The sequence below is a fragment of the Balaenoptera borealis genome (assembly GCF_965194805.1).
Source record: "Balaenoptera borealis genome assembly, chromosome: 1".
Lineage (NCBI taxonomy): Eukaryota > Metazoa > Chordata > Mammalia > Artiodactyla > Balaenopteridae > Balaenoptera > Balaenoptera borealis.
The window spans coordinates 129,860,664-129,875,624 of record NC_138860.1 but is presented as its reverse complement, the minus strand read 5'-3'; the positions used below and the strand labels follow the sequence as shown (position 1 = coordinate 129,875,624).

The 14,961-nt window shown below is 35.1% G+C and overlaps 1 protein-coding gene across 5 annotated transcripts in view; it reads left to right on the top strand.

Moving 5' to 3' along the window:
• LOC309611110 (serine/threonine-protein kinase TNNI3K) overlaps window positions 1–14,961 on the top strand; it is a 321,731-nt gene that overhangs the window by 95,535 nt on the left and 211,235 nt on the right. For all 5 annotated transcript variants that reach the window (XM_082355024.1, XM_082355027.1, XM_082355026.1 and 2 more), the window contains 2 exons: window positions 9,621–9,719; window positions 13,478–13,616. In XM_082355024.1, coding sequence (XP_082211150.1) covers window positions 9,621–9,719; window positions 13,478–13,616 — 238 coding nt within the window. The remainder of the gene's footprint in view (window positions 1–9,620; window positions 9,720–13,477; window positions 13,617–14,961) is intronic.

Below are 14,961 nucleotides of genomic sequence, written 5' to 3'. Positions count from 1 at the left end.
TGAAGTCACAGTCTTTTTGTAACCTAATCTCAGAAGTGACATTCCATAACTTTTGCCATGCTCTATTCATGATAAATGTCAAGCCCACACTCAAGGGTACTATTTAGCCTCATAGAGAGCAATACCACTTATGTTTCCTCAAAAACAATAACAAATATATACATAGATGGATTTATAGAGGGATTATGTGTTATGTCTGGAAGATAAGGGCTCTATTAACCCAAGAAACTTGGCATGATTCTATACTCATGTTATTTGGCCCTGTCTTTTCATAGAATCAAAGGGGACTAGCAGGTAGATATGGTGGCAATTCTATTCTCCAAAAACTAGCAACTCTCTTTTGTTTAACAATGATTTCCAGTATGCACTCTCTGGATATCTAGCATTCCAGTGGTACCTCAGAGGTTATTCAAGGAGAAAGGAAGGAGTGCTAAGCTCGTGCCCCTTACATTCAGGTGCCACCCAACCCAATTCTATCATAGTACCTCTGCTGAGTACTTATGCTGAATTCATTAAGTAAAAGTTTGAAAAATTGTTTGAAATGTTTGAGAAACTGGGATTCTAGAGCAATGTTTTTTGGCTATAGCAGTATAATATGGCATAGTCATTAGGTATGTGGACTCTGGAACCAGCCTGCCTAGGTTTCTTTGTATCCAGGTTCTGCCATTTGCTACACATGTGAAGGGATTGAGAAGTCTGGGCTTGAGTCCCACCCATAGTTATTTCTTGGCCCTTTCTGTGTCTGAAGCCAAAACTACTTGGGCAAATTTGATATTGTGCTTCTTTTCATTTTCATTGTAGGCTTCAATTATTAGTCACCCTGTATTTATCTTATTTTAACATGACCAATGGAATGGTTAATGCATTTACCACCATTATTCCTACTGTTTTCTGTCCTGATAATAGGTCTCTGACTGAATGATGTGTGTTCTATTAATAAACGTCTTATCTAGAAAGAAAATTATCTATAATTGATTTCTATACCTGTCAATGCATACTGTTTCATAATCAGTTAAAATATTTTTACAACTGTGGATTTACCAATATCATTGTGTCACTTATTCTAAGTTATTGCAGACCAACATTTTCAATTATGTTGTTAAATAAAGAGCCTGTAGGATGTAATTGATTACCTACATCTGCTGTTCTAAAACAAATTAAGGTAATATCTTGCAGTTCATCAAATAGTGAATTTTCTGGCTTAATTAATGAGGAAGCTCAAAAAGGGAAGCACTAAATATTCCATATACTGTGCTCCTAACAGGACTAACCCCTGAACCTGAGACTTAACTGTTGATGCTTTTTTTTTTGTTTTTAAATTCTAGCTGCTGGAAATTAATTGATCATTGAAATAATTTTTAGGACGATTCTTATTACTCATTTTTATCTAAGAGCCAAAATCTTTATGTGTTCCTTCTTATGTTCTATTAGTTGACTGTAACTCACCTTCAAAGTGTAATGTAGAAGTTGATTTTTCAAGTAGAGGCAAATTACATGTTTTCAATAGGTGACTTGGTCTGGAGAACAAAAGTCATGAGGAAACTCTTTGTCAGATGGTACTCGCACCTCTCCATGATTATAATGTCCAGAGTATGTGCAGTGTGGGGAGGAACATCACTGAGAGGGAGCCTAACTTGTACTACAGTTTTCAAGTCTCTACAATTGCAATATAGTGAAAAATGTTGGACCTTTGGCAAGTTATAAAAATAAACCTCATAAGAAAAAAACTGTGGCTTTTGAAATGCATAGAACATGATGTATTCATAACACAGCGAACATTGAAAGCCTGTTTTCTCAGCCAGGGATTTTAAAATAAGACCCTCACATAAGGAAATGCTGCAAAAAAAGTATATCTATAAGGAAGAAAATAGCACAGCAAGATGATGATTAGCTGAAAGGCTCAGAAAAATTTGCCCCTCTTTTCTTAAAAGTTTCTCTTCCATGCACTTCCTTAACAGGCATTCCTTTGTTCTCCTTTTCCTTCTTGGATGACTCTTCTCTTTCCTTTGCTGGCTCCCTTCCTTCCCACTTTTTAGCCATAAATATCCCACAAATATGTCCTCTTACCTTCTGGAAGTGGTGTTATCTCCTAGCTTTAATTATTTCTTCTCTAAAATGGTACCACTTGTATCTCCAGCCTTGGTTTCATGGCTTCTCATCACTCTTCATCCACCAGCTTTTCTATTTATGTTATCATAATTTCCTGAGAAGCTATGGATTTATATAATCAATGGAATTCTTTTATTATATGTATATAAGTTGATATACCTTTAAGCTGTATTTTCTACAGCTTAAGAATATGGAGTTTCCCTTTAATTTCTTTGATAATATTATCTTGTGGAATCATTTTCTGAGTAATTTTCAGACCAAATTTAATTTTAACCTGAGATAATAAGAGAAAGATCACATGAGAACCTCATTTCTGTGACAGCCTGAAGAAACTATTTTCCAATAAGTTTTTGTACTCAAATATTTAATTAGAGCTATGTCAGGTTAAAAAAAAATGTCATTACAAAAATAGTCAGTGTTTTAAGTGAAAACCTCTATAACTATATGATAGAGTTCTCACTGAACAGTTGTAATGGGTGTCAAGAAGTCAGTATATATACATAAAATTTAAAATTCTACAGAAAATAGAGCATAAAGTCAAAAGAAGTGCTTATTAAATTAAAGCAATACTACCATCTAAAATGTTAAGTAATGTAAGCCTTGAATCCAGATGGATAAGCAATTGTTGGTATTTTTAACTGGTATAGCTTTTGGTAGTTGTTTGAAAACTCTAGAATTATGTTCACATCTTGATTGAGGGATTGACTCCAATTGAAACAGCTGTGGTGTTGGAAAAGATCACAATGAACTGCTAAGGGGAATTGGAAGAAACTAGTTATGACAAGTGATTAATCGGAGAGATAGAAACTATAGGTGACTAACTTCAGTCTGTACTCCAATAATGAGCTATAAAAATAAATAAATATATATATATATATAAATAAATAAATACCTAGACAGAAAAAAAAAAAAAGAAAAGAAACTATAGGTAATGTTCCTACTTTCTAAATTCATGAATTAGACACAATTTTATCCTCATGCTCATTTCCCCATATAGGCTTCCTCTTTTACAGTCATCATTTATTGATAACGTCCATCATCTCTCCCCATCCCCAGTATGCTGAGTCATGCGATTCTACCATCTTAATGTCTCTAACACCCATTCTCCATCTCTAGGCCACTACTTCTACCTCAGATCATTTTTATCCTTATCTCTTTCTTTTCAACTTACTGCAAGACCCTGCTAACTGATCACTCTAGTTTTGCTCCTTCTTCAATCCATTTGCTAGACTATTACCAGAAGGATCTTTTGAAGATGCAAATCAGAATATATTTTGCTCCTGCTTGAAATCTCTTGGTGAAACCCCATATGGAAAAAATTTAGGAAAAATCCTAAACTTCTTGTCATTGTATATATAACTCTTCAAGATCCCTAACATACAACTTCTACTTAGAATAAGTTTTAACTTTATTTTTCAGTCATCTGCAAACAATTACAAAGTTAGGATCATTTTTATTGATATACTGGCTATATAGGTATCCTTGAAAATCCTTGAAGAGCAACATCAACCAAGAGCTATATCCTGTACAGAACTATCTGAGATGGCAAGGAATTGCTAGCTGGCCCCAAATAAAAGCACACATAAGAAGAAAAACAGTGGACTTCCCTGATGGCTCAGTGATTAAGAATCTGCCTGCCAATTCAAGGGACACGGGTTTGAGCCCTGGTCTGAGAAGATCCCACGTGCCGTGGAGCAACTAAGCCCATGTGCCACAACTACTGAGCCTGTGCTCTAGAGTCCGCAAGCCACAACTACTGAGCTCATGTGCCACAACTACTGAAGCCCATGCACCTAGAGCGCATGCTCTGCAACAAGAGAAGCAACCGCAATGAGAAGCCCACGCACTGCAACGAAGAGTAGCCCCTGCTCGCTGCAACTAGAGAAAGCCCGTGTACAGCAATGAAGACCCAATGCAGACAAAAATTAATTAATTAATTAATTTTTTTTTAAGTTAAAAAAAAAAACAGTATGGGGTAGTATGGTGCTTTGGACTCCTATAGACCTGAGTTTAAACTTTGGTGCTTTTCCTTAAAACTGTGTAATTCTTAACCTTATTTTTCCTAGTTTTAAAATGGGGCTGTTAGTGACAATTCCATGAGATTGTTGTGAGCATTAAATGAGATATTCTCATTTAGCTCATAGATATTCTCAAAGCACACATTCTAATGCTTCATTCACATTAACAAAAATCAAAGGGCAAGTGATAAAGATGAGATCAATGCAGGGGACAGTATAAACCCAGAGTAAAAGTAATTGGGAAATAGAGGGGAAATATATAACCAGACTATGAGTTGCCAAATAAGGTAGACCTGGTATTGGAGGAAATCTGGGAAAAACACATGCAACTGGAGAGAGAAGAGTGTGTGTGTGTGTGTGTGTGTGTGTGTGTGTGTGTGTGTGTGTGTGTATGTGTTTATGTCTGTGTGTGTTGTAGAAATAGTAGCAGTAGTAGTAGTAATGATAGAATCAACTAGAGAATGTATAAGGCAAGATAGCTAATAACTACCACATATTGAATACTTATTCTTAGCTTACCAAGAATATGTCCCAAATTCTTTCCATGTATTAACTTAATTAATACAAGAGAATTAAAGCAGACAAAGGAAATCGGGAGAAAACATAAGTTTTAGTGAGGAAAAAGCAACACTTAAGAAACACTTAAGAGATGAACAGAGAGTCACCTCTATAGAGGAGCAATAAGAAGTTGGCAGAGAGGTAGGGACCAAACTCAAAGATCGTTATGTCAGTCAATCCAAGGGAGGATCAGATCTTAAGGAGAAGACAAATAGTAACAAATGCTGGAGAAGTATTAAAATAAGGAAAAGAGCCAAGAGTGCGCATTGGAATTGACAATTAGTAGGCCTCTGACGTCATGTTCCAGAGAAATTTCCCTGAAGCAGTGAGGTCTGAAGTCAGATTGTAGGTGGGCTGAGGAGTGAATAGGAGGTGAGGATATGTGAACGAAAGGTATAGACTACTCTCAAAAGAAATTGAAAATTTTAGGAGAGAAGGCAATGATTCTATGGGACACAATTGGAACTGGTTATTGAAAGTTAGAACTGGAAATAATTGAAAAATTTCAAATCTAAATCCACTTGCATGTTAATATCTTTGGGATCATTTTGAATTCCTGAGACATAAACTTTAGAAAACATTTTCTTCTAAAGCTTTGCTAATACAGATTTTCTACTAAATGGAAATGGATATTAACCCAGAAGAACTTCACGGTTCTGCTCTCTATAAGTTTCAGTAATAAAGGTTAGATAAAGATATAGAGAAAACTGTAGCTTTAAACAAACTATAAATCCTAAGGAAAACATCAGTGTAAGTTTGAATTTGAAGAAGACTCCAAAGAAGTCATAGGAAATGAGATATCACTTAAAGCCCAGGAAAATTTAATTTCAAAGTGAAGATATTTATTGAAGGTCTACTTGGTAGTATAAGACACTATATTTAATTTTGGCAATTTCAAATCTGATTGATTGCCTTTTTAGCCCATGTAGAATTTACCTTATTCTACTTTCTCTTCCATGAGACATTTAGTTCCTATTGATACGGTCATTTTTTTCTTCTTCATCGCTGTCATTGATTTTCATAAGGTGAAGTTCAGAGGGAGAGCCAAATGGGACCAAGTCAATGAGTTAAAGTCATACTGTAGGAGAAACATTCAACAAACAAGAATAATGAGGACCTTTGTTCTTGTAGGCATTACTTTTTAAATCTCTGGAATTTTAAATCATGAGGTCTGACTATTTTAGTTAGAAGGATTAAACTCCAGTGCCTCAGGTGAAAAATCTTTTTAACCTGGAGTCACACCTCTTATACTTCATTGAGACAAGCTTAGAACATGAAAAAATAGTTTAAAAAAATTGATATTGTTATAATAATCGTTTACCCTCAGTGATAATTAATGAAAGAGAAAGAAATGCTTAATACAGTAAAGGATTTGTGGAAGGTTCTCAGAGAACCTGGGAACTGAGCTTGGCCTTGAGACTGGGTATGTTATAGACAGAGAAAGAGAACAGAGGTTTTCTAGGAAGAAAGAGCAGAATGTTTGAATAAGTGTTTAAATTACAACCTGGAAATTGTAGAGACTCTACTTGGATCTTTTGAGGAGTCAACTGGCAAATAAAATTATCTTTAAAGGGTAATGTATACAGTAATTCCCTTCTATCAAAACAAAGGGTTCTGATCCATTTTTTTGTGCTCGTAAAACAACCACTTAATGATAGGCATTTGTGGTGCTTATTCCTTCCATCAGTAAAGGATACCAAGTTACTAGCCCCTCGGTTCTTTAATAATAATAATACTGATATATATGTCAGTTATACAAATCTAAGTATGATAAAATTCATTTCTTTAAAGAGTTTAAAGATTATTAAGATATCCTTTCTGTGATAAGACTTGTTTCAAGTATACAGTTTCACCAGTAGTTTTGTTAATGTTTTGGGGGAAAAAAATCAAAACTATGTATTTTCTCAAAAATTTTTAATACAACAGAATTTTATGCCCTGCAAAAATCTTAATGAGACAATGTATGTAAAACTCCAGTCGCAGTTCCTGGCATGGAGCAGGCACTTGGGATTTGCTAAAGGTTAATTCAAAATAAATGATCAATAAATATTTGTTGAATTGAATTCTTTAAAATTTCTATCATATAATTGGGTCCTAATTGTTAATGTTTAACTTCCCTTCTGACTGATGGTAGATATACATTCCTATTTTTTTTTTAACTAGAAACAGTCCAATTCAACAATTACTCGGATGCCTATTCTACGTTTAGCATAGTGGTGAATAAAAGAGATTCAGTTTGTGACTTCATGGGACTTCATGTAGTGGAAAAAAGGTGAAGTTGACCTACCAGCTCTTTCAGGTTCTGGAGTAGGGGAAGCATGGTTAAAATGATTTGATAGATATATGTTCCAGCCTAAACATTAATATGAGTGCATTTGTCTTAACCACATGACAGGCATATTTGTTATCACAATACATTATATCCCCATAAGATTGCTTGGAGATACACTCCCTATCATGACTCGAAAACTAAGAATCAATAAATGCATTCAACTTATATAAATAACCTGTGAAATTATTCAGATAATTCCAGTGTACATTGCTCTCAATAGTTAAATATTTCCTTGAACTTTAAAACAAACTAAATAAAGCCTATAGTTCATTAATGACTCTGTGGTTTCATTAAAACTTACATTTTGAAAGTTTCTTAGAAGGCCAACACTTCATAATTAATGACTGTTCAGCCAAAAGATTGACCTTTTGAATGACTGGATAAGTGCAAACTTAGGAGGAAAAAAAAATTGCTTTGGACTATTTATTCAAGCCTAAAAGCCATTATCTTTTAGAATGAAAGTAACTTCCAGAACTATGCCTAAGAAATTGGCTCTATATTTTAACATTTGAGAATCCTTTTTACAATAAAAATTCATGCTGTCTACTTTCTTTTATGCTATATTTAAAATAAGAGAATTTGTAAAAAGCTTCATTTACCTTGATCGTTTGTGACCTCCTTTAAAGGTTCCCAAGATTGAACTCACAGGCATGTGAAGTCTAAGATACCAGACATTTGATATAAATGGCTCCAGCATTCTTTCCAAGCTGAATCTACAAAGCTTCTATGGGCAGAAAGCTTCCTCTTATCTGAGATTGAGTCAGTTAGTTCATTTACTTAAAGGTTAGTGTTAATGAGATCAAGGTCACAGGAAGGGCCTGATGGAAAGAAACTTCGAAGTCAAACAGACCTAAATTTGAATTCCAGTTCTGTTTCTTACTAGTTGTATGACCTCAAATAGGTTACAAAGCCTCCTTGAGGCTCAATTTCTTCACCTTTAGAATGGGAGAGTAGAACATATCTTTCTATATTTTGGAGTGAAACAGAGGCACTCCAGTTAACATTTATGCACTTAATTCAGGGTCTGATACATAATGTGCCCTCAATAAATGTTAATTGTAGCTTTAATTTTTTATTAGTAAAACAACTCACCATACACATTGTGTATTCTGCTGATCATTAGTCAGCAATATCCAAATATTAGCAAAAAGCATTGTTCTTGGAATGTATAGAAGCCTATACACCTGCTTATTATATTTTTGGACCCACCAGAAATTTCAGCTGTTCCAACAAGAATTCCTTATCTCTTTGTATGACAATTACAATCAGTTCTAATGCTATCCCAGTGATTGAATAAATTGTAAGATAATCATGTAAAATAACATCATTTTAGTTCATATATGCTCAATAAATGTTGTGTTGACACATGAACAAATGGATGAGTGAATGAATGAACTATTTAATACTCTGGAGCACTTGGAAACAAAGCTTGAGGTGAGAGACTAGAGATTCACTTCCCTGCTAACACTGACTTGCTCCATGACTTTGAGAAATTTCCTAATTCCTTTGATTCTTGATTTCTTCCTCTTTAAAACATACTGGTTTGTTATGTAATGTCCATGACTCCTTACCACTTCTGAAGGGCTCTGATTCAAACAGGCAAGGAAACTTGACTTAGGAGGCAATTTGTTTCTAGGAACAGAAGAGGTGTGAGAGCATATGTTCCTTGAGCTCTTGGATCCCATCTTCATGTTCTCTCTTCTAAGTCTAACAGACTTTTGAAAATTTCCCCAAATGTGTATTATTTTACCAACTGAAGAATAGAGAGTGCATTAGGAAAATTCACAGTGAAAATGAACACATCTGGAGGAAATTATTTCCATCAGTTTTCTAGAGAAAAGAGTCTTAGAGATCAGCCTTTAGTAGAAGAAATCTAAAGGGTGAGCAGATTTGTTGGCAATCTGTGCCTTTCATTGGCCAATAGCTCCTGCTAGTTTTTTTCACTTTCATTCATTTATTCATTCATTCATTCAACAAATTCTTATTGAATGATTACTATTTGCATGGCAACATGCTAGTGTAGGATTATAAAGATGAATTTGATATATACTTTGTCCTTAAAGAATTTTCTCTTTAATAAGGATAAGGCATGTATATAAATTTGTAAATGTTCTAAATGACGTGAAAAAAAGTTAAATAAGATTTAAAAGGAAGGAAGACTTAATTTTAGCAAGTCAGTTGGCAACAAAGGGAGGGAAAGTAAAGAAATCTTGGAGGAGATGGCATTTAGCTTGTGTTTAAACCTCTGTAGATTGGACAGAAGAGAACTTTTGACTGAGGAAATAATGTGAACAAAGACTCTGAGAAGTAGGAAATTGAGTGCAGTTTGATTGTACAATTGGGTTTATGAAAGGGAGTAGTGGGAAATAACATTTAAAAGGATACCATCAGATTGAGAGGACCTTGAATGTGATAGTGAGGGGCTTGGTTTTTATTTTCTAGGCCAAAGCAAGCCATTGGAGATTGCAGAGAAGGGAAATGGAAGAAAATTGTGTTTTAGGATGGTGACCCCCAAAGAAGAGTTGTACATATAATTGTAAAATGAATTTTGATGGGCAGATGCCACCAATGAATCTCCTAACCCAGCTCTCTTTCTTGTCCAGGCTGCTGACGTGCTACTGCAACATGGAGCTAACATCAATGTTCAAGATGCAGTTTTTTTCACTCCATTGCACATTGCAGCATACTATGGGCACGAACAGGTAAGTCAGTGGCATTTCCAAAGCCTGGGGCATCACTTAAGTGTTCCAGACTTTTCTTGAACTGTACTAGGTTCAAAGAAAGGATATTTAAGATACCCTTTGAATTATTTTTGCCATCTTCTCACCAGTTCCCCCCTTGAAGAGCTTTTGTAGATCCATAGAAACATAGCAGCTACCAAGTTATACATTTTTACTGACTACTTTAGTACACGAGGGAGGCAGTAGAGTATATGGGTAAGTATGTGGCTATAGAAATCGGCCTGAATTTGAAAAATTACTAGCTTTATGACCATGTGTAGGTTGTATAATATCCCTGATCCTCAGTTTCTTGTCTATAAAATGAAAAAAAAATTAATAGTACCTACCTCATAGGGTTGCTGTTATGATGAAATATTAATTTAAAGTGTTTGGCAAATGCTCAACAAATGTCACTGTAATGATACTAACACTGACAATAAAACAAATCATAAAGCCCATTCCAAAAGTTCTCTGAAAAAAGATAACTTTCAGAAATGGAGTCTCCTCTTTTCTAGTGACCTGGCATGTGGTAGGCTAAAAAATGTCTACCAAAATATGTTCACATGTCCACGTTGTAATTTGTGGAACCTGTGAATGTTACCTTAAAAGGGACTTTGCAGATGTGACCAAGTTAAGGATCTTGAAATGGGGAGACTATCCTGGATTATCTGGGTAGACCTGATGTAATCACAAGGGTCCATATAATAGAGAGCAGAAAATCAGAGAGAGTAGTAGGAGATGTGACAATGGAAGCAGTACATTAAGGTGATACAAGAAGGGGCCACAAGCTAAGGAAGGCAGGCAGCCTGTAGAAGCTGAAAAGTAAGGAAATGAAAGCCTCCAGAAGGAATGCAACCTGCCAACACCTTGATTTTGGCCTTCTGACCTCCAGAACTCTAAGAGAATAAAAATGTGTTTTATTAATCCAATAATTTTGTGGTAATTTGCTACAGTGGCAATGGGAAACTAATATATGGAATAACCCAGATAAACTAAAAAACAATCACTAAATGTGCTTTAAATATATAGTTATGTATCAGAAACATTTATAAATTTTGATAACCTGTAATTAAGTAATAATATGTATAGAATGCTTTAAAGTTTACATTGTAATGTCATTAAACAAATAATTTCATTTGACCTTCATGACAACCTTATGAACTTAATAAGAGTTACCATGTGAGCAAACTCATACTATGGGGCAGGCACTGTGTTAAGACCTTTATGTGGATTTTTTTCTAATTTTGCCCCAACCCTAAAATCAGCTGTTATTTACCCCTTCTAATCAATGATACACATGGAGCTTTCTCAGGTCAGGTAGCATGCCAGAGTCATGCAGCTAATAAGTAGAAGAGCTGGAGTATGTATTCAGGTCTGTCTGATCCCAAAGCCCATCTTCATTCTGTTGTACCGAAGAGCCTCTTCTTATCCCTCTTCTATCAGTGAGAGAAATCATAAAGTCCAGGCCATTTACTGAAGTAGTGGAGCTAGAATTCAAGGCCTGGTGCTGTAATTCCACAGTCCGTTGATTTTCAATCTTAACATACTGAAAGAAAAATTTTATATGCTCTTTTCAAACACTGTCTTTTAGCTATACTCAAGGAACTCAATAGAACCACATAAAAGAGAAATACAAATGTAATTAGATAATCAAACCTTAACTGTTCTTTTGACATTCTGTTTTTACTCTTCCTCATTTTATCTCTCTAGATCTGGTCTCAGTTATGCAGCAGAATTATACCTTTTTACCTTTGTACAGGTCATGCCATTGCACTGCCTGAGGATCCCAAGTTGAAAGTCAAACTTACTTGTGTCTCTGTGCTGTTCTAGTCATTGTGCCTTTATTTCTTCGCGGGCTGGCATGTGCCTGGACACTCTCAGACCTGCGAAGCGTGACCTCTAGCTAGGGAAGATTGCTCATTTCATTGATATGCTGTACACTGGGGTGCCCTGGAGAGCTGGGCACTGAAAATGCCTCTGAAAGTACTGGGTCCAAAACTCAGGTGATGAAAAAACTTCATACTTTTCTGACTTCAGGCACAGACAGGATATACACAGTGCCTGTTATTTGTAGAGTCATCCTTTTTGGCGATTAACCTCATGACCCAGCAGAAACATAAAGAGCTTCTATGCATGTTGTGTGGAGAGCTAAATTTGTTTACTTTCCCTGAATATATAGTCACAGTATTATAAAATTATGCTAAAATGTGGATGGCCCTTTTATGATAAGGGACTCACTTTCTATGTGCAAAGACAGCACATAAGTAATTTATGGAAGCTATTGTCATTTACTAAAATATGCTGACAGGAGAATGTCACTTTCCATATATAAATGTGCCTAATGTGCCATGTTCCTTGCCATTTGCTTATTTACTTATTTTAAGTGGAAGAGTAGATGTTTTTTACCAACAGCAATATTTCCTAGGTATATAATAATAGTGCTTAATAGACAATCGATTTCAAAGGTAGTTTAAATCTGTCCATTATAAAGTCACATAATCAGAATTTATGGAGCCTGTGTAAGTGGAAATATCTGCTTAGGGGTGCAAGGTTCTTGAGACTAAATGTCTACTGTTCAGATTTCTCTTGAATTAAGTATTGGTCTGCCCATTAGCCAAGAAATGGATAAAATACACGTATTCCACATTGGTGCTACCACTTCTGCTATCATTTATTGAGTACCAGGCACTTTTCTAAGTACTTTATGTGTAATAACTTATTTAATTCTCACAACAACTCTATGAGGCATTCTCATTTTAGTAATGAAGAAACTGAATTTTCAAAAGGCCAAATAATTTATTCAAGGTGACATACCTAATAAGCAGAAGCCCAAATTCAGAACCTTTGTTCTTTACCTACTGCACGCAATAGGAAGTTTTCCCACATCCCACCCAGCTAATTTTTTGCCTAGAATTTCTATCGAATATATACCATATACTTGAGAGGCTTCTGCTCAAGATATGTTTATTTGCTGCCACAAAATAGTTTTAGAGCTTGAATTCACTTTTATGCTGATGCCACAATGGTCAAGACTTTTGAGGAGTCCTCCCATAACTGTTATTTTAATGGCATGGGTGCATCCTAACTTATCTCTTGGGATCACTGTGATGAGTCCTAAAATTCACAGGAGAGGTAATGTCAATTTTAGAGAAATTATCTGGAAGGTTCCTAAGTGGAAATATAAATAATTTGAAGAAATCCCATAAATTACCTGAAACAACCCCTGGAAACTCTTGAGTTGTTTATTACTTCATCTCTCTCTGTCCTCTTGGATGTGAATCTCAGCTAATTTGGGAAGATGCTGGGGGCTAGTGTGGCTACCTCCTGTTTACTCACAAATCAAAAAAGGACCCAGAACCCCAGTAGCAAGATTACCATTGGTCACCTATGCAAAGAACCTCTATGAAAATCAAGAATCAAGTAAGCACTGCTGGCTCTGGCCAGAAGGAGACTTTAGAAAAGATTGCTCAGAGAAGATTATGGGTGACTTGAGAGAAGATTATTTATGTATTGATACAATGAAGACCCAACCCTGAAATTGCTCCAGTTTTAGATTTCTTGCTAGGTGATATAATAATAAATTCCTTATTGTTTAAGCCAGTTGAGTTAGGATTTTCTGTTATCTTCAGGCAAAAATTATCCAAGAGAAAACCTAAATGATATGTCTCCTTCCATATTGCTGAAGGCATTGCATTACTGTTTGGCATTTGATACTAATTTCAAATGCATTAATCCTTTAGGTAACCCGCCTCCTTTTGAAATTTGGTGCTGATGTAAATGTAAGCGGTGAAGTCGGAGATAGGCCCCTCCACCTAGCATCTGCAAAAGGATTCTTTAATATTGCGAAACTCTTGGTGGAAGAAGGCAACAAAGCAGATGGTAAGATTATGTTTAGAAGAAGAAATTTACTATCTTTTACTTTATGTATGCTTTTTACTTCTACTTTACTTATTTATTAGAGAATAATCTAAGTTGATTAATCTTGTACTCATGTACTAATTTGTTCCACAAGTCATAATTTATTATTTTTAATATACTAATTAAACCTATATGTTAATCCTTCTTTACATATATTAGCTCAACTCTTAATGTATTAGGTGCTGCAGTAAAAGTAAGGGGTTTTCCTAAATTTTTCCTACTTTTTGTTATTCACTACTCTTTTTTTAATTGAGGTAAATTTTACATATAGCAAAATTCTCAAATCTTAACTGAATATTGACTTAAGTGAATATTTGCTTGTGGATACATCCATGTAAAAGCCACCCAGATCAAGATATAGACATATTTTCATCTGGAAAGTTGAAAATATTTCACCTGGAAAGTTCCTTTTTGCCCACTTCTTAGTAAATAGCTTTCACCACCAAAGGTAATCAATATTCTGGCTTCTATTGCTATAGGTTAGCTTTTTTTCTGTTCTTGAAGTTGATATAATTTTGTGACTGCTTTCTTTTGATCAACAAGATGATTTTGACTTTTATCCATGTTGTTGTATGAATCATAATTTGCTCTTTTTTATTACCGAAAATTCTATGAATTTCCCACAATTTAACTGTTTATCCATGCTCCTTGTAATGGAAGGTTAAATGTTTCTAGTGTTTGACTTTTGTGAATATAGCTGCCAGAAACATTCAATTCTTCTTGTGAATATCTGTGTTAATCTCTCTTCGTTCTGTGTGTGTGTGTGTGTGTGTGTGTGTGTGTGTGTGTGTATTTAGAGAGAGAGAGAGAATTACTGCATCAAAGGGCATGCACATGGTTAACTTTTTAGGAAATTTCAGACAACTCTCCAAAGTGTTTGCAGTATTTTTCACTCCCACAGCTATATATGAGAGTTCCAGTCGCTCCCCACATCCTCCCCAGTATTTGATACTACTGTTATTTTTAATGGAAATAGAGTTAGAATGTGATCAGGTTGGGGAAAAAAACCTTTAGAATGCACAGAAAGATTTTAGATGCATTTAGTAGAATAGAATTTCCTGCAACTTTTTAGTTTTTTAATTACAAAATGAATTTTGGAAAATTGAAAGTATTGAGAAAAAGCTTTCTTTCTCTTTTTTTCCTGTTCCTCAAAAACTTAATTTTTTGACACAAATTCACTCATAGTTACATCTTGTCGTTAAATTCTCTCAGGCATATCCAGCATTCTTCCACTGACCCCCAAGAGACCTAATTAAAAGCCCAGCTGTAAGAACTGCTGGCCTTTGCAGCAGAAATGATGCACGTT